Source organism: Capsicum annuum, chromosome 11 (assembly GCF_002878395.1).
Source record: "Capsicum annuum cultivar UCD-10X-F1 chromosome 11, UCD10Xv1.1, whole genome shotgun sequence".
Lineage (NCBI taxonomy): Eukaryota > Viridiplantae > Streptophyta > Magnoliopsida > Solanales > Solanaceae > Capsicum > Capsicum annuum.
Genome location: NC_061121.1, coordinates 111,046,228 through 111,065,916, shown reverse-complemented (window position 1 = coordinate 111,065,916; position 19,689 = coordinate 111,046,228). Strand labels below are relative to the sequence as shown.

Genomic DNA, 19,689 nt, shown 5'->3' with positions numbered 1-19,689 from the left:
CTTTACCTGGACTAGTGTGAGACTCGTGAGCCTGATGGGTTGGTCACACAATTCCCTTACTTGGAAATTTATGATTATATCAATCTTACCATATTCTGGGTAAGTCCATAAGCTATAAACCTTCAAAAGAAAAAAAATAAAAAGTGAACACTAAAATAGTGGGTTGCCTCCTACCCAGCGCTTGATTTAAAGTTACGACACGATGTGGTTGTGTTGGTTACTCAAACTTCAGCAATAATCCCATGAGTTTCCTACAATGCAGCGCTTGATTTAACATTATGGCACGACGTAGGTATCTTGATTACTCAGACTCATCAAGATACCCATAAGAATACCCTCCAGGGTCATCAATACAATCTACCACCGACACCACCCTCATATCGGTTGGTTGTTTTATTGATTTTCGAATGCTAATTCGGCTTTCCCCCATTGACTCTGAATTTCAAATCTCTCTTTTCCATGTCAACCATCACTCTAGCTGTGGATATAAACGGTCTTCCCAATATGATGGATATCTCTGTGTCAACCTCACAGTCCAGAATGACAAAGTTAGTCGAAAAGATGAAGTTGTCAACTCTCATAATCAGTCGGTTCAGGAAAAGGTGGGGTGATCTTGATGGTTGACCAACTCTATGTCAATCTCTTTTCTGCTTCGGTCGCTGAGGAAAAAGTGGGGTGATCTTGGAATTTATCGTATTTCCTACTCAACAACTGAACCCTTACCTTTTCTTTACCAACTGCATCTTCACTACCTATTATTTTTTTTGATTTTACAGTAGGTGTCTCCTCAATAAAAGCCTCATCATGCCTTGGTAATTCTATAGTAGGTAATGTGGGGTCCATCGTAGTCATACCACTCCTAGTGGTAATGGCAAGAGCATGATCGTCGTTTTTTAGATTTTGCATAATGTTGCTCAGAAGAGTACCTGGCTAACTCTGGTTCAGTGTTGCTGACATCTGCCCAAACTATTGCTCCAACTACTTGATAGCAATGGCATAGGATTCAACCTTCTAGGTCAACCCTGAAATGTCAACCTTAATCTCTTTAAGGCTGATCTCCTAATTTTCTTGACCTTTTACCAACTTAGTCAGCATCTCTTCCATTCTTGATTTTGCATCTCTTCTTTTAACGTACGGATATCCCTTCTATCTATAGTCATACTTCTTCCTTCAGTCATCATCTCGCTCCCTAATATGGTCTTTGTATATATTATAATAGTTTCGACCTTGGTTCCCTTGCCCTTAGGCTCAGAAACCTGCTAATTGATGATCCAAATAATTTACTTCCTCTTTTAATTTTGACTCGTATACTTCAGAAGATAAACTATGTGCTCCTACTGCCTTCACTTTCTTGGAACTTGTTGCTGCAAACTACTTTTCCAGTAGCCAAAGATCAATTCTCAGCAGCGCAATATCTTGTGCTACTGCATCATCAGTTACTTTCTGGTCGCATGATGCACCAATAACATATGTGTCAGATCCCCTCTCATCTTCTCGAGTTTGCCACCATTGATTAGTGAGCCAAAGCTGATCTAACATCTTTGAAGCTGCCTCCCAGCGTAGTCTCATAAAAGATCCTCCAAAGATAGTGTCTTCCATGGCTCTAAAACTGATGGTCAAGGCTATGTAAAATATCTCCAATAGGCTCATCCGTAATATCCGATGGTTGGGCACCATAGTCAGTTTCTTCTTGAACCTGATCCATACCTCGTACATAGATTCTGATTTCAGCTGCTTGAAATTATAGATCTCCTCCTTAAGTTGTAGTATCCTAGATGGATCAAAGAACCGTTTCAAGAATTGTCTGCGCAACTCGTTTTATGTAGTAGTAGATCATCTTAGCAGTTCCTCTAGTCATAAAGATGTTTCTCCTATAAGTGATAAAGGGAAAAACCTTAGTCTAACCACTTCTTGATTCACCCCTGAATTTGTATACGAACTTCAGATCCCGATGAAATTTGTAAGGTGCATGTTTGTATCATCTGTAACCAACAAATACACCCTTCAAATTTCAGAGTTGGATCATTGAACTCGTTACGTCAAACTTAATTCTTGGGGGTAAAATAAGAGAAATAATAGCTCCAGTATTTGTTGGCTCAACATACCCCAGATCTTCTTCATCATCCTCATACGACTGCACATACTGATATGCTGGAATAACTTAAGGACGGCCTTCTCTAAACCAGTTTTGATTTTTACTAAGTACTGCTCGGTGGTCTGCTACCTGTCTCTGCTCAGCTAACTCTGCCTCCTAAGCTATGTACTGAGCTTCTTATGATACTCGAATCTCATTAGTATCTTGTGCTAAAAGCACCCCTGTCTGCTGATCAATAATATCCTGTATATTTTCAGGAAAAGGGGAAGGCATATCCTCACGAACCCCTTCAGGAATATCATCTCTTTTCGGTTCCATAATCCTACTGGATGTTTGTAGGATCCTCTCTAGATTCAAAATCCATGGGAGTAATATATTTCCTCTACTCTGTGTGCTTGGCATACACCTGCATATACCCAACAAAGAACAAAAATAATAAGACCCAAAAATTACAACAACTTTAATTAACAAATCAACAAAGTATTTCCCGACAACGGCGCTAAAATTTGATAATGCCCAAGCTACACCTTTACTCTGAAGATTATGTGGTCGCTATTAAATATAGTTACCCAAAAAAGTTTGGGGTTGAATCCCAAGGGAATACGTGAAATCATGGCTTTCAGCTGTTGTAATCAACGGACAGAACTTAAAAATTGAATAGGGGGAGGGGGGTTGAGTAGCAATATCAAACAAGTGGTGAATCTCAACTTCGATTGTAATCAGTCATAGGTGAACACTAGGATTGTGTTCCCCTTAGACTTTCAACTTCGTAAGTTTATCATGCTTTACTAAACCAACCTGATACCTTGCATGCAGAATCTGATAAGTTATGTACCATCAACAGTCTTTTGAATGAACTGATAGATTTCACCCTTTACTTTTTAAGTCTCGAAATGTCGCCTTACTGGCCCTTATCTTGATCCCAGTTAACTATTACCTTCTGAGTCTCTGGTTATTAAATGAAATCTAACCTTCTTACTTAGATAATATCTAATAGTGTGGATCGATAGCTTAACTTCAAATTACTATTGTATTTATCTTTTTCTAGTTACTACTCCTCGTTTGGAGTAAATAGCAATAATTTAGGTGGGATCCTAATATTTGCAACCGCTAAGATATCTATTAAAGTGAAGATAATACAATGCATGCATGGGTATTGGTTTAGAACCACAATAGCACTTCCCTTACTTTGTCAATCCGCTAGGGTTTCCACAACCCTAACTAAGGGTTTTTATCCTCTCATGCTTATGAAGTAATCAACAACATTTATGATTGAAAGCATAAGATGAAATCACAATAATCATAAGTAAAAACCCAATACTTTAACTGAATTAATCAATCGAAATCAATACAAGAGAATTCAAAGACCAAAATCGAATCTTGGAATCAAAATATATTTGTAAGTAACAAGAGTGCGTAACTTCTACTAAAAACATAAAAGAGGTATTTATAGTACACGAGAAAACCCTAAAATCAAAGCCCGAATAAAAAGGGATAAAAAAGGGTCGGTGGCCACATGTGGTGTCCACATGCGGCCTGGCCTTGGGCACATGTGTCATATGTGGCCTGTGGCTGGGTGCATGTAGACACCTACATGTGCAGGAAAAATTTCCTGCAGCTTCTGCTCTCGAAATTTTGGACTTCTGGCACTTACCTTACCCACATGCGGCCCACATGTTCTACATGCAGTCCATGTTGTCATAGGTAAGTGTCAGAAGCGATTTTTCAACTCTTTTACCCTCGAGATCTTCAATTTCGGTACTTACCTTAGTCTTTTACAGACTACATGTGCTACATGTGGTCTACATATAGACATAGGTAAGTGCGAGCTTTCCAATACTTACAACCAAGCTTCCAATATTCAACTTTCAACACATGCTTTGGTCACGAACATCTGAAAAGTTCCACGAATACCCAAAATTGATCAACTAAGTAGCCAAAAACTCCTTTTTCTATTTTTTCATGAACTTAGCATCCAAAACCTAGTTTCCTGTAAAACTAACCCATAACGCATTATATCTAACAAAGCAACCTAAGAAACTCGCATACTTTCCTTATTTTAAGCATTGAAAGTGTTATATTTCTATAGCACATCACTAGCAATACAATGAAAATAATAATGGACTTCGTGTGAGCCGTGTTATGTTTCTTCTTTGAAAAATCAATTGTCTAAAGTAATTGTATTAGATGATTTGTTGTATGTTGTTACTAATGATATTAAATTGGTAAAGAGAAGATAGGCAAATTTTTAAGGAGGCAATAAATATATCCTAAATTTTAGGGTAGAAGTTATGTATCTGGAGATTCAAAGAGATAGAATGTAAATAAGGGATATTTATAATTTTTATTAAGTGAAGGAATTTTTAGTAATTTAGATATCTTAAGTTGTGATTTTATGAAATTTATACAAAAAATTAAAGAACGTCTCTAGTGGGATAGCGACTTGTAAGTCGTTGTGGGTCCAGCGACTTTGAAATTGTTGTGCCAAGGACATTTTGTCCCTTTTTTTTTCAACATTCATTGTCCCCTTTAATATTTTTACTCCAAAAATTAGCCCTTTCAGCTCCAGACTCCACTTAGGCTGCATTTGTTTTTATTAAGATTCAGATGTTTGAATCTGAATGCATATATGAATAATTAAGATATTCTCTTCAGATCTGAAAATTGAATAGTTAAGACTATTTATTTTTTCAAAATCTAAATATGCAAAATTTATTTGTTTACATATATAATAAAAAATACAATTTAAATAAAAGTAATTATAGATTAGAAAAATATTTGATTTAATACAGTAAGATTATTATTTGACTGTAAAAAAATATTTATATTTTTTAGTGATAATGGAGCTTAAAGGGAAGCCTTAGAGTAACTGGTAAAGTTGTTGGCATGTGACCAAGAGATCACTGGTTCAAGCCTTCGAAACAACCTTTGGCAGAAATGCAAGGTAAGGTTGCGTACGATACACCCTTATGGTGGGGTCCATCCCCGGACACCACGCATAGCGGTAGCTTTAGTGCACTGTGATGGTAGAGATGTTGATATTGTAGTGAATGTTATAATAGTGGCAATTGGTACTGGTTTTGGTAGTGATGTGAAGTTGGTTGATGTTAGTAGTTGGTGGTGTTGATTGTGATAGCTTAAAACTGAATGCATGATAGTTGACGATGTGTTGGTGGTGGTTGGAGATGTTGTTAGCTGTGATGGTGGAGATGATTATTAGTAGAGATATACTATACGATTATGGTGGTTGAAGCGGTGGTAGAGATGGCGATACTGGTGACAATAGTGGTTGTGGTGGTGGCCAAAGAATGTGCGAATGCTGATGATGTGTTAGTAGTAGTTAGCGGTGGGTGTTAGTTGTGATAGATGAGTTGGTTAGTAGTTGGGATTGGCCGATAGTGGTTTATGATGGTGGTGGTGGCATTGGCATTAGCGTTGATGGTGGTGATAGCGATGGATATAATTAAAATAATGAAGGTGATAGATATAGTAGCAGCTGAAAATAGTGGTGCGTTGAAATTATGATTGTTAATGGTAGTTGTGATGGTGGCGGTGGTGGTTGGAGGCAGTGGTAGTTGATAATGGGAGTGATGGCAGAGGTGAATAGTGGTGGTAACTGATGATTATGGATAGAATGGTGGTGAATATTATCCAATACAAGAATACCTCTTAATGATTAAGACTTAGTTCCAGATCTGAATGATTAAGACCTATTCAGACCTATTAAGACCTAAAATCTTAATTAAAAATAAATTCACTTAATGGTTTGAAGTCTGAATCATTCAGATTCAGATCTTCATTAAGTACAAACAAATGAGGCCTTAGTCTAGTATTTACGGTATGATCTCTCATTTCACCTAAGAGGTATCAACTCTTTAAGGGGTCGTTTGATTGGGAATGTAGTTATGCTGGGATAAGTTATACTAGGATTAGTTATGTTGGGATTATTTTTTATTGAGTGTTTGGTTTGTTGTATTCAAAGTAATATGCATGGTATAATTTCTAAGAATAAATTAATTGATTACCAAAATACCCTCCATCTTATTTACCATCTTATTTAACTTTTTTTATATATATTTCTTTTCAAGCTTTAAATATTTATTCTTAAAAATAAAATTTTCATCTTATTTAGCTTAATTTTTTTGTGTGCGTGCATTTTCATGATTATATCATATGTATTTTAAAAATAAAATTTTTATCTTATTTAGTTTTAATTTTTTTGCATGTGCCTTTCCATGATTATGCCGTGTGTGTTTAAAAGAAAATCTTACTACATCTAATTTAGTTTGAAATAAAAACTTCCAACTTAAGTTTGTTAAAATAAAAGAACATTTGTTGTTTATGTCACTTCATTTAAACACATATCACTCATATAATATAGAATATTAAAATTTATTTTAATTGATATATACAATATCAATTTTTAAGTGATTAAAAAACTATTTAATTTAAAATATGTAATTGAACAATGGAGTCGATTGTGAACATGGATCACTCATATAATATAGTAATCAACATTTCAATTCAAATGCTTAACAATGGCTTATAACTACGACAAGGACTGTGCTAGTTAATTAAACTGAAAAATTAGTTACAAGAGGCTAATATGAATTTGTGGGTTTAGGGGTAATTTAGATTGTCGGTAAATATTACTCAATTGAAGATAGGTTAATTAAAACTCTAATAATTTTAATATTTATAAAAATATGAAGGATTAATTCATTACAAATTTCATCTTAAAACAAACAAAATTTAATATTCATCTACATTTTATGCATTTATGAAAAGTTTTTAGTTTATTATTCATCAAATGTTTAACATAAAATATGAAAAATATTAATATACATAAAATATTCTTATATTTATTTAACATGTCTACCTATGCTAAATAGTTTGTTAGCCATCCAAATGGCCAAATTATAATGTTTATCATTTGTATAAATATAAAATTATTACCTTACTATTTGGTTTACGTATATGGTTATGTCAGTATAATGGATCGCCTAAAGTGTTTGAGTTAGATTGATTAATTAATTATGCACATACGTACGTACATAAAGTGGCCCGTGCATGAATATAGGTAGGGGTAATTTTGTCCTTTTATAAATTTATCCCACGGATAAATCACCAATTGCATGGATAACTTATCCCGCTACTATTTATTAGTCCTGGGATAAGTTATCCCGAATATTGCCAACCAAACATGCATTAAAAAATTTTGTCCCGAGATTATTTGCTTTAGCACCTCACACCAAACGACCTAAGTGATAATCGAACCATTGACGTGCTAGCTAGCAGAATAGAAACAATCAGAAGGAATATTCCACAAGGCAAAGAGGCTGCCATTCGAACTGCAATCAGAGTATAAAATGAGACAACTGTTGTCAAATTCAGCCCTTCATACTCCTTTGTCAACAACTGTTGTCAAATTCAGCCCTTCCTACTCCCTTGTCAACTACTTGGAGAGGAAAAAAAAAAAAAAAGGACATAGAGCATAAGCAAATCACCAATGCAAGCTAATGGGGCAATTGGAACCATCCAAAAGGTTTTTTGGATGCTATATTATTCAGTTAATAATAATGCAAATAAGTCATGCGTGTATACTATATACAGTACAATGTCTACACATTTCTCTCTATAACATACCGAGCTAAATTGTGTTTTACAAAGTTTCTTATAATCCTCATACTGCAATTCCTACTTCTCAGTTCTCACCCAATAGCGGAAGTCAACATGGTGGTGATAGCTTTTGGGTACTTCATGGCATGTAATTGGGCACAGATTTGATACCACGAGAATATGATCACATCTGTGGTCTTGTCTGAACGACATAAATCTTTCCATCCCTCACTACACCCTCGATATCTTGAGGAGAGCCGTATAGCTCCTCGATAGCATTTCCTGCACGAGCAATGTTGGAAAGGATAGTCTGGCGGAAGTTACCATCGGTAATCAATGGGTCGGAAGAGTAGTCAATTACAACTTTTTCCTCCTCGTCCATTGATACACTGCAGTAAACCAATACGAGAGCTGTTACAGTGATGCTATAAAAGCTGAAATCAAAGCATTTTGTTACAAATACGACTGTTATGAACTTGAAGCATTTGCAGTATATATGCCCCTCTTGGGAAAACATGAAGAGCTCAAATCAGGAGTGTACGAAGGGTCATGTTGTCTTATATAGGGTTGCTTTAATCTTTATTGCTTGTACTTCTGTGATATATAGAAAATTAGAAATATTTTCCGGAAAGCTTCATTAATTCATCTACCCAAAACTAAGAAAATGTTAAATGAGTGGCTGTCTTAAAAAGTTCACCAACTGAAAACTTCTAAGAGAAGTTACCTGTCGTAGAGGCCGGCACCGGCATAACCTTCCAAATCTTCACCATTGGAATCAGATCGGAAGATGATAGATCTTTTTATGAAAAGGCCAATCGGTTTGCTTGGGTAGCCTAACACCTGAAAGTATTTTTAGATCCATCAGAAGATTCAGATCAAAGGTCAGAATCTCACTGTTTCCCATTTAACTACCATCAATAGAAGCTCCTACTACATCTGCTTGGACACTATGTCGTCTTCTCTCTCTTAGAATGATGAACAGAGGAGGTCAGGTGGAAGGGAGGATATAATAAGGAGTCTACAAAAGATAAACACGACTCTGGAAGACCAACAGGCACCAATACTCACGTGAGGAGAGTTGAGATCCTTTTTCTTGCAGACAAAACTCAAAGCACGACCCGGATAAGCTCCAACAAGTGTTTCCCCAAGGCCCCTGACCACCTGTGCAGAAGGAAAGACATAAGCATCCTTTTCCCTTAATGAAAGAAAAAATATTACAAGACATCAATGCTATAGTGATTTCATTTTTATGCCTCTTGTACAACTCAATTTCAACTAATGATCTACCTTACAAAATACAGTTAGTTGTCGAGATAAAGACAAACAGAGGAAGAGGACAGTTGCTAAGGTAGGACATATTTCATTTTTCAATGTTCAATTAGAATCTAACAGAATGATGAAAACAGTGATCTGATGCTACCTCGGCATATATTTCTGAGGAGTCTCCAGAAGATGGGTTGGTTGTGTGAATGACAAATGCATAATCAGCATTTATTATTTCTTGAACAAGGACAGCCATGCACAGATAGTCATGATCCAGTTTCACCTTCCTTGTGCTAAAGTATGCCCTCTCATTCCATTTTGAAGCCCAAACCTAGAGAACACAAAAAATGAAAATGCATATCCACCCACTGGATAGAGAGGTAACGGCAACAGGGAGTAAAAAATTTTTATTCCCTTTTAATGGAAAAGGTGATCTTGAAAAGATCAAATGATATAAAATGTAACAAGTAAAATCTCCCAAGGTGCTCGTATTTCAAGAAGCAACAGATATATAAAATCTTTGAAAAGCTAGCACTCAAGAATGAACTCGTCCTTCATGAAATCCTTTGACAAAAAGAGGTTTCTATGTAAGATATTACTATTTGTCTATGGTCTGCTACCTGTCACATCAAGATTTGAGCTACAGCATTACAGATGTTAAAGAACGCTACAGAAGGTTTACCTTTTTTATGGCCATCCATGCCTGATCCCACCGTGTTGGACCTTCATCACCAGGCCAAGGCATGCCAGAACCCTGCATCTTCTCTTTCAGCTCTTTGACCTATAACATATGATGACAAGTGTGTTGGCCAAAGATGTTAATCTTCTCTGATGTAGTATATACCGATGACTTGAAAAAATGATCAAGGTATCTACTACCCAGTCGTGAATTTCTTTTTATGACTAATAAACATATTTGAAAGGATTGAATCAAAAGAAAAAAAATTTCTAGTGTGACAGGATGATGAAAAGAGAATTAAAGCACCCATTAGAGAATCCAATATTCATCTCACTTTACAAAAGTTTCAGTATGTTACACTAAGGCACAATATATCAGAAACAAAGAGAATAAACGAAGATACCAATAGAGCTGGTGCTGAAAGCTCCAAAACAGTTCTGCGAATTTCACCAAGAGTGCTGAACTCTCCTTCAGATAGTTTTTTTTTCAGAATTTTCAACTCTTTTGCCACTCCCTGTGAAGTTTAGGAAACAGTTCCATCAATTGGTATCATTCTCAGAAACACATAAAGCAAAAGAGAGAAAGGCAAAGAGGGAGGGTAAGAGACCCAACTGAAATGTCTCATAGTAAAGTGCCAAAATTCATATAAAAAATATCACATGATCCAGCAAACAAATTGTACAATTATCAAAAAGCTATTCTAGTCGCTTTGTCATGATAACAGAAAACAATTCGAATCTCTTTTTCTTTTCTCTTTCGCATCATCGTCCGTCCTATAGATTCAATGAACCAGGACGGGAACTGTTCAATTACAAAAAATGATTCTCTTTTATTTGTTATGACAACTCATAAGATCCTTACTTAGAGTGAGCTAGTTGGGGGGTGGACTGGGGGTCTGCCTATGTGGACTTGGGCAATCTTCCCTTCATGAACTATTGAGTTAGGCCCAAGTCCTATATCTTTACAATAGTATCAAAGTTCAGGTTCTTCTCCAGTTGGGCCTGGCCATGAAGGGAGGAGTATAAGAGTCCCACAAGAAATAGACCTGTGGTTTTGCTTATATGGACTTGAGCAATCCTTCCCTAATGAGCAAGTTTTCAGGGTTGAGTTGATCCCAAATGTCATTATCTTTATATAGATTATCTTAGATATCTTTTCCTTTTCTTCTTTTCTCTTTCTTCTTCTCCTTCATTTTCTTCAATTAACGAAACAACTTTGCATTTCTATCAGAAGATTTCTTTTTCATGTCAGAACACAAGCAATCAGAAGATTCCTTCAGCAGTTCCTGATTGAAATTCCTCCTCCTCCTTAAAGATCCTATTTTCAGGAAACAAATTTTACAATTACCAAAGAGTATTTTCTTTTCTTTGTTAGGACAACAGAAAAAGATACTCATTTACTTAGGATTACTTTAGATCTCTGTTTTAATGAGTGTTAGTGCGATGTTGCTAGAACTTAGTTCACATTACATGGATTGAAATGGAAGTTCATGATGAAATAAATTATATTACTGCAAGAGTTCTATGCAGCTGTTATATGTCGGAGACAGAGATATCAAGGGTTGATCTGGGAATTAGGCTTACGCTTTTAGAAAGAGGACGATTAAAGGGCTGAATTGGGAAAGCAATGTGGCAGCTCATGTGTATAGATATTACATGTGGGGAGTTATTTTACTACAGATGAAGGGCCAAGATTACATATGAGTGAATAAATCAGAGACACCAGATTAAAGGAGTTAGTTGGGAGGAATCTTAGTAGCTCAATTGGCTGACTACCTGAACTTTCACCTTATTGACGAGGGTTTGATTCCACGCCTTGTAATCCCCTCCCCCATTTCCCTTCCCCTGCACCCAATTTTTTATCTTTTTTTTTTAAAATGAGTTAGTTGCGCCAGACAGTTAGTTTGTTATGGATCAGCAATCAGAGTTGAGCCAATTAAATAAGCCAATCACAGCTGGGCTAAGCCAGTTACAAAATCTAATAAATCCACTCTCTTCTCTTGTTCCTCTCTTCTTCTTCTCACCTAATCTAATTTTCTTCTCACAGGGTATCCACCATTGTTGTTGAATCATTCAGCTCAAAGATAATTATAGTAGTTTGATTCATTCCAGTTGTTAGCTTGTAATAACAAATCAGTATCAATAAAATTCCCAATAAAAAGCTAGTGGAGGGTATTTATAAAACAAACAAGTGGAAATAAAATGGAAAATAAGCTGATATTGTTTTTGTTAAGTAAATGGAAAAGAACCTGATTTATGTCGTCTGCAAGTACTTTCTCAAAGACTCCAAATGGAAGAGCCACCGAAGTAGGAATTCCCACCCAGGAAGGCACTTTTCCTTTCAGATATGCAATATTACGTGATTTAGCTCCAACCTAGATAAATCATTATCATACAAATATGAGAAATGTCACCAGAGTGTTTCCAGAATCAACAATCAGAAGCTTCTATCACTTAGATCAACAGAAAAAGAGGAGAAACAGTTTAGTGTTCTAATCACAGTCAATACTGCAAACCTCACCATTTCACTCGTGAATTCATCTGCTGATATCGCGTAACAACCACCAAATTGCTTTCTCACCAATGCAAGTGTTGGTGAAGTTTTAGCTTCTACCAAGTTACTTGAACTTTGGAATTCAATATCTTTCACCTCACTATTAGATGTCAAAAAGCAAAACCAGATAAAAAGAAAAGAATAATAACCGTTAAACTGTCACTTATATAATTCTTGCACTTCACACAAAAATGAGTTGAGTCCAAAATAGAAAGTATTTCCTATGAAAGAAAATTTTGACTTTAGTTCATGAGTTTATTCATTTTTCCCAAAACAAAAATTTAGAGCTTTAAGACCCACATTACAAAACTGTGTTAAGGCGCAAATTTAGGATTAAAACAAGCTAAAGATTTACTTGAGAAAATCATGATCAAAGAAATATTTGTTTAGCATTTCAAATAGTTAATTATGTTTGAGCAAAACTCACAAATAATCGAGTTTACCTATAGATTATGTCTGAAGGTGTAGGCTTTAAGAGCAAAATCCTTCCTTCCTTTGCTTGGAGGTCGGCCAATATATTGGGATCAAAACATGTAGCAAAGCAAACCTAACAGAAGTTTCCTTCAATAATACATACAGCATAATCTTATTTCAACACTCTAAACAGTTTTTAATCGAAGATACTACCTTCCCATTTCTAGCTCGAACAGAAACATGTGAAAGAACATCTGGCATGTCTGGTGTTATCAGGGCCACAGTACCATCAGGAATTTCCTCCTCTCCTTTAACAGATTTTGCTAGTAAGATCGTGGGCTTCTCGTAGGTTTTGTTCTGAACTGAAAGCAACTCATCCACAACGACAACATATCCAACGGCTTCAACTGGGCTGATAATCTGCCAACTGTTATAAGAGGATGAGAGTTGCATTAGAGGAATAACCGTGCCAGAATATTCTCTCATCTCCTCAGAAACTTAGATGGAAACAAGAAAGGAATATCTAGTTTCTTTTATCTGTAGCTGCAATGTTCTTTCTTACTGATTTACAACATAAAATCTCTCTTTCTGTGTAAATAAGACTTACCAATAGTTCTAGACCAAGAAAATTGATCCTTTATAGTAATGCTCACAATTATACCACTCGAAACTGTCACAGTTTATTGAGACTGGTAAATAGTTCATAAGAGTGCACATATCCTGTTCTTTTTTTCTTTTTTTGCTATTAACAATAGCTTAGCGCATATAAGATATGAAAATCTAACAACCTTCCGAGATTTGCAGTTTTCCGAAGCACAGGATCGAGTCTATTAAGAAGTGAAGATAATGAAGCAGCTGATCCAGCACGTATTATTTCTTCAGTAAATATGTTCAACTGCATCCAATAATCACAGAGATAAATTATTATGATAATTCTGTGCTGAATGTGTAAGTAATGTTGAGTGAAAGAAAACATACAGCCCATTGGTCCACCCCAAGTATTGATCCTAGATATTCAGCAGATGGCTGCAATAAGTGATGGTACCACTCTGCCTTGCTAGCAAGTGCAAGACGGGTTCTGTCAAGAACAGCTTTTGCAAATAAAGCCCAATGGCTATCTCCACCATTGGACATTGAAAGAGCTTGATTCCATCCCTTTATAAACAAAAAGATATTTCAATCGACAGAGCAGTGTAATTGAACTATTGAACAGGATGTAATGAAAATTTTTCAATGAATTTAATTTCTTTTTTTTCTGCGCAAAAGCAAAGCAGTTCAAACCTAAAAATATTAGATTGCTGAACATTTAAGATAAATCAACACATCTAAAAAATCAACCAGCACACTAAACTATTTATAATTACCTTCAAGCAGTAAACAAGATCTTCATTATCATCCACAGAGAGTGCGAGGTTTTCAAGAACGAGGGAGATGAAATACATGATTTTCTGTGCAAAAAGTAACATGGCCATGAAGAGAGCAAAATTAAACTTTGAAATTAACGAAACACATTTAGACCAAGAAACTTGATTTTAAAACTGTGTGAAAATTTAACATAACATACCTCAGGATTAGCATTGTTCAACTCTTCATATCCCCTTTCGACTGCTGTCCTAACTGTAGAATCAAGGGCTATGTCCAGAAACAACAGATCCTTTAGACGGTCGTTTGGTTTGAAAAGCAAAGGCCTAAGCTCCTCACGAGCCTCTAGCAATCCCTACGCAAAAAAGAATTTCAGAAAGAAAAAAGTTATTCGGAAGTATCATGTATTAAGCAAATGAAAACAGAAGTACAAGAAAGTTGGAGTTACCTCAAGAAGAGCTTCCACATTTTTATCTTCCACATGGTCTAAGACAAAATGGAGGAGGTCCTATTCGTAGGATTGATATGACATGAATCAATTCTAGAATCGGCAATACACAAACAGGATGCAGGTTGACAAGTACTACCTGAAAGCCAGATGGCAAGCCTGATACAGGATTTATCTGGACTCCAACCATAAAGCCTTCTCCCTGATGATAAGTAAACGCTAGCTAAGATGAAAGTTGCAAAGTAGAAAGACTAAGTTTCCTATAGACAGCATTACCTCAGTTTTGTAGCCCATGCAGTTAGCAATAGCAGACTCAAGATCTGCACCTGAATGAACAGCCTGAAAATAGATCACCATAAACACTGAGCTCTTCAAGCTCTGTAGAAAAGATCTTAGGGGGTACGACCTAAGTCCTCTCAAGTTAAACAAATAACCAACCACATGTTTCTAAGTAAAGTTTCCCCAGTACACAAGTATCCCCGAGATAAAGAGAATCACACCTCTCTAGTCTTTAAGGACAGTTAGTTTCTATGCCAGCTTGATATATTTGGTACCTAATTATTTCTTCCATATCAAAACAGATACCGGTCTCACACTACATCATTACATCATACACCTCAAATCATATTTTGAAGCCCCTTAAAATTTTAACATAATCAGGCTTAGATGCGCATATTTATGTAAAGTCTATAAGGACAGATATAAATCTCAACCCAAGGCAACACTAGTCTGACAGAGACGTTGAGAAATGGCACAGAAAGGATACAGCTACAAAATTTTCAATGTCCAATAACTTAAATTATGCAAAATTATATACGAAAAGCATATTTCAACCCCAGGTAACATCGTTAGATCAATGTATAATAATCAGGAATAGATGCACATATGTAAGTCCTCGTGTTGCACTCCTCCTTTAATTCTCAAAACGTAAGTTACTCGGACTCTTCACTTTCGGTGCCGCACCCGTGTCGACACGACATGGATGTGGGTGTGGGTGTGGGATCCGTACCCGATATGGTCAACCGATTTTGGGTACTTTGACCAAAATCGATTGGGAAAGTCCGGACAGATTTATGAAATTCTATAATCACAATAAAAGCTAAGGTGAAATTGAAGAAAATGGAATACCTTGTATATAGAAATTTCTATATTATTGCTTTTCTTTTAATCTCCTTTCTTGAAAAATATTTTGTCCTTAAGTTTTCCACATAATATCTCAAAATTTATGTTTTATAACCCTATTTTTAGATATTTAAATTATTTTTCGCCGAATCCCCCCACCCGTCTCCATTTCTAGATCCATATCCCCGAATCTTTAAATTGAGACCGTGAAGGATCCGACCTCTAGATCCGTACCCGTATCGGACACCCGCACCCGAGTCCGAGCAACTTAGCTCAAAACAACACATAGATGCAAAAAGGACAACCTAAAGAGAAGCAGTTGAGAATAGGGATAACAACATTTAGTTATCCATCAACTCCCAAACCAGGCATTAGAGAAATGGACACAAACAAGACTAAGTGAAGAAAGTCAATAAAAGGGATAAGTGTTATTAACCTTCAATGTTCTCATATAGTGACCTAAATCACGCAAAAGGCCATCCTTTTGATCTCTTCTAAAATTTGGTTCAGAATGAATAGCACGGTCATAACTCAAAAGACGTTCTTTTGTTATTCCGTTCTCTTTCAGCGTCTTCCAATAAACACCAATATCAAAATCACTCTTGATATAGTCAATCAATGCCTGCAATGTACATTGTTAAACTACTTCTGGGAAAGAGGTTTCATCAATATTCCCTCTGCATTCTCAATACCTGACAGATCACAACATCATCAGGGCTGGTGTTGTTATGCAGTTTCTGATGCCATTCTTCCATCATGCCACCCTTGCAGTCATTTTTTCTCTGAAATTAGGAAAAGAACTCTTGTTAACGTGCTCTTCACTAAACGGAAATTAGATACCGTCGCCTCTGTCAGTGAAAGAGCCACCGAAAGATGAAAGTATATACGAACCTGGATGACCAAAATTTCATCCCTAATTCGTTGTCCTACATCCCCTTCACCTCCACGTCCAACAGTTGACATAATCATCCGCAAAATTTCACGGTACTGAGGGTGACTGGTGAAAGCATTCTGCAACAAGTCTGTAAGCCTGTCCTGCGCTTTGCTTATCTCACTGTAACAACAAAGACATAAGGAACAGTCAAATCGGGATGCTTGACACACACAACGACATGAATATTTCTGCAACTTGAATATAAAGAACAAGATTAAGGAGAGAATTTGAGACGCATACCTCAATATGTTGGAATTCTAATGGAGGACAAGAACTTAAAGTTCAAGGATCAAAAAGGTACATATAGTTGTAGATATAAGAAGAGATGTACCGCGGTTTTACATTATAGTTTTTGTTCCATATCAGCTGCCTTGTAGCCATGAACCTCATCCACACAAGAATTCCAGCAAAACCAAGTTCACCAGCACTAGTGGCATGTTCTATTAAGTCGCCTGCAATATTAAACCTGTTGAAAGTAAAATGAAATGAAGTTAAAATTCAGAACATCTTTTGGCAACAAAATCAGCAAAATCATGCATATGAGAAAACCACACAACACAGACTACAAAATTAAAAACTGATTTGCGCATTATCTTTGCCAGTTCTGGGTTCTATTATGCAAATAAGATGAATATGTCAGCAAAACATTGGCAGAAAATGTCAGTGGGAACAATCGGGGGGACCTATCTACAAAGGTACAACAACATACCCAGTGAAATCCCACAAGTGGGGTCTGGGGAGGGTAGTGTACGCAGAGCTTAGCACTACCTTGTGGAGATAGAATGCCTGTTTCCCAAAGACCCCCGGCTACCTATTTACAGAGGTAAAGAATTTACACAAACTCTCAATCAATCAACTATGCCTCAATCCCAGATTAGTTGAGGTTGCTATGTGAATGCTCTATACCCATTCTGCTTTTTTCAGGTTCCAGTATCCATAGGATTCATCATAATTAGACTCTATTATCCTTGCCTTCAATCTACTACAGCCTACTCCATCTGGTCTGAGCCCAAAAAATTCTCAATACCATGAATAAAAAAGTTAAGAGCTTGAAACTGAAAACACAGAAAAAAGTAAAGAGCCTCAAGTTAGAGATGGAAGCCAAGAAAGAGATCTACTCACCGGTGCATAAATGACTTCTGAGCCTCACTTTCCATATCTGCTATTTTATCCAGTAAATACTTTGCAGTTCCAGTGCCATCCCCAGCAGCCTAATGGGAGAAGAATTGAAGAATTCCATTTCAAAAGCAGTGAAACAGATAACAAGCCAAGAGAATACAAAAATGCCGAATCCAAATGTATAACAAGTAATGTTTAAGAGATTAGGAAGCAAAGAAACCTTGAGTGCTGGTTTGGACGCAGCACCGAAGTCAACATAGAAATCGGAACCTTGGTTTTTAATCCATTTTTCACCAGACAAAAGAACAAATGGCATCCCCACGAAATTACCATCTTCAATTACTATATCCAAAGATTGGACCTGAAAAATTGATTCCGTTGAATAAACCGTGAGTGTAATACAATGTTTTGTCCAAGGTCAAGTAGTTTACATCATCTAAGGAACTACTTATATGTTATACCATAGAAGTTATAACATCAGAAGAACTGGCTGAAATAAGGATTTCTACACCCTTGTCTAATGTACTGAACCCAGGCGTCAATACATTTGAAGGTGGTGCCTGAAAATGTAATTGATTACACAATACAATGGATAGAAAGGTTTTACTTCTCCTTTTATCCCACTTTTTGCATCTTTATTAGAATCAGTTATATGATCTAGAGGAGCTATTAATTCAACATACCTTAGAAGTTAGATCATCAGAAGAACTGGCTGAAAAAGATGTTTCAGCTGCCTTATCTAAAATAATTGATCCAGGAGGCACTGTGTTTGAAGGTGGTGCCTGAAAATGTAAATGGCTACTGATTACATAATATTGGTAGGGTATAAGAAGGCTTTATATCTTGCTTCTTAGTTTTGTTTAATTGCAAGATGTGTACGATTTTTTGATTCTTACCATCCACTCTCCAGGACTTTTGGACAATGCCCAGTGAAGAGTAATTGGCTGATTTAGATCTGTAGCTAGATGTACTATCGTCTTCCCAGAGGACTTTGCTACCAGTACCTTTAAATGTGGAGACAACAGAAGATTCTGAATATGCATTCAAACGTAGCTTTTGTGGTTAGTGGTTACAGTCAAGAATAAGTTAGCACTCACCAGTAGCTCCACATCATCGACCTTAAAGATCTTTTTATTTTGGATCGAATCACCAACTTGCTCCTCCTTCTCCTTGGCATAAAGCTTAATTTTAGATAAGGCTGGTTGTTCTTCCAAGACCTTTTGTACTTGTACTGCAGGACTGGAAGGATACTTATTAATAAGCTGCCCAAAGTCTCTCTTCTTTCTTTGGATTCTTTCAACGGCAAAAGAACTTCTTTTCAGGTGCTTGGCCACCTTAGTTTTTATCTCCCCTTTTATAATCTTTTTCCGCAACTCATCAAGGTCAATGCCTTTCTCAAGCTCAAGCTGCAATTCTCTTCTTGCTTCTTCGAGTTCTTCCTGTTAATAAAACAATACTTTGATCAAAATCTCACATCAATAGAAGACAGCATACCCAGCTTTATGCGCCGGCAGATATCCGCACACTACATAAATCGTAAGAAGGGGTTAGCATTTACAATTTGCTTCTCTGGAGGATAGTTAGGCTTTCCTGCTTTCTCCCATCTAATGTATGCTTGTATTTGGGCAAGGTCATCGGGTATATCACTCTTTGTTACAGGAAGAGGCTCTTCTTTGCTTTTACTCTTATCATTAGTTTTTGTTAGTCTTGCTCGAATGTCCTGTATGGAAGCACCATGAGCTATTTCCTCCTGTAGCTCAGTTCGGGCAGCCTCATATTCCTCCTGAAATACACAATAGACAGTATCAGTAACTAAGCAGATAACAAAAACGTCTAACGGCACTGGTTTAGGATATCCCAAATAAGGAAAGAAATATCTGTATAGTAGCACAACATGATTAGAATTTAGAGCTTCAAAAAAATACAGTTGAGAAGGAACAAACATAAAATTCCTGTAGGCACAACTGAGCTTTTTTCCTAATTCTCTATATCAACCATCATTGTCTTCATTAGGTAAAGGTAAGTGCTGTTTGGTCCACAAATGAGAAAGCATGTTGGGGGGGGGGGGGGGGGGGGGGGGG

At 36.5% G+C, this 19,689-nt stretch overlaps 1 protein-coding gene across 2 annotated transcripts in view; it reads right to left on the bottom strand.

The window, feature by feature from the left end:
* Positions 1-7,615: 7,615 nt before the first annotated feature.
* LOC107847408 (alpha-glucan water dikinase, chloroplastic) overlaps positions 7,616-19,689 on the bottom strand; it is a 24,646-nt gene continuing 12,572 nt past the window's right edge. The window contains exons 9-35 of one of the 2 annotated variants that reach the window (XM_047398668.1): positions 19,167-19,391; positions 18,706-19,047; positions 18,505-18,612; positions 18,292-18,390; positions 17,829-17,969; positions 17,612-17,700; positions 16,821-16,955; positions 16,447-16,609; positions 16,248-16,337; positions 15,992-16,177; positions 14,710-14,772; positions 14,573-14,635; positions 14,434-14,493; positions 14,188-14,340; positions 13,988-14,071; positions 13,602-13,778; positions 13,412-13,518; positions 12,837-13,050; positions 12,653-12,756; positions 12,177-12,309; positions 11,905-12,030; positions 10,060-10,170; positions 9,660-9,758; positions 9,135-9,308; positions 8,783-8,875; positions 8,439-8,554; positions 7,616-8,103 (exon numbers count right to left, since the gene is read on the bottom strand). In XM_047398668.1, the coding sequence (XP_047254624.1) occupies positions 7,899-8,103; positions 8,439-8,554; positions 8,783-8,875; positions 9,135-9,308; positions 9,660-9,758; positions 10,060-10,170; positions 11,905-12,030; positions 12,177-12,309; positions 12,653-12,756; positions 12,837-13,050; positions 13,412-13,518; positions 13,602-13,778; positions 13,988-14,071; positions 14,188-14,340; positions 14,434-14,493; positions 14,573-14,635; positions 14,710-14,772; positions 15,992-16,177; positions 16,248-16,337; positions 16,447-16,609; positions 16,821-16,955; positions 17,612-17,700; positions 17,829-17,969; positions 18,292-18,390; positions 18,505-18,612; positions 18,706-19,047; positions 19,167-19,391 (3,660 nt within the window). In that variant the 3' untranslated portion in view covers positions 7,616-7,898. 2 annotated transcript variants of the gene reach the window in all.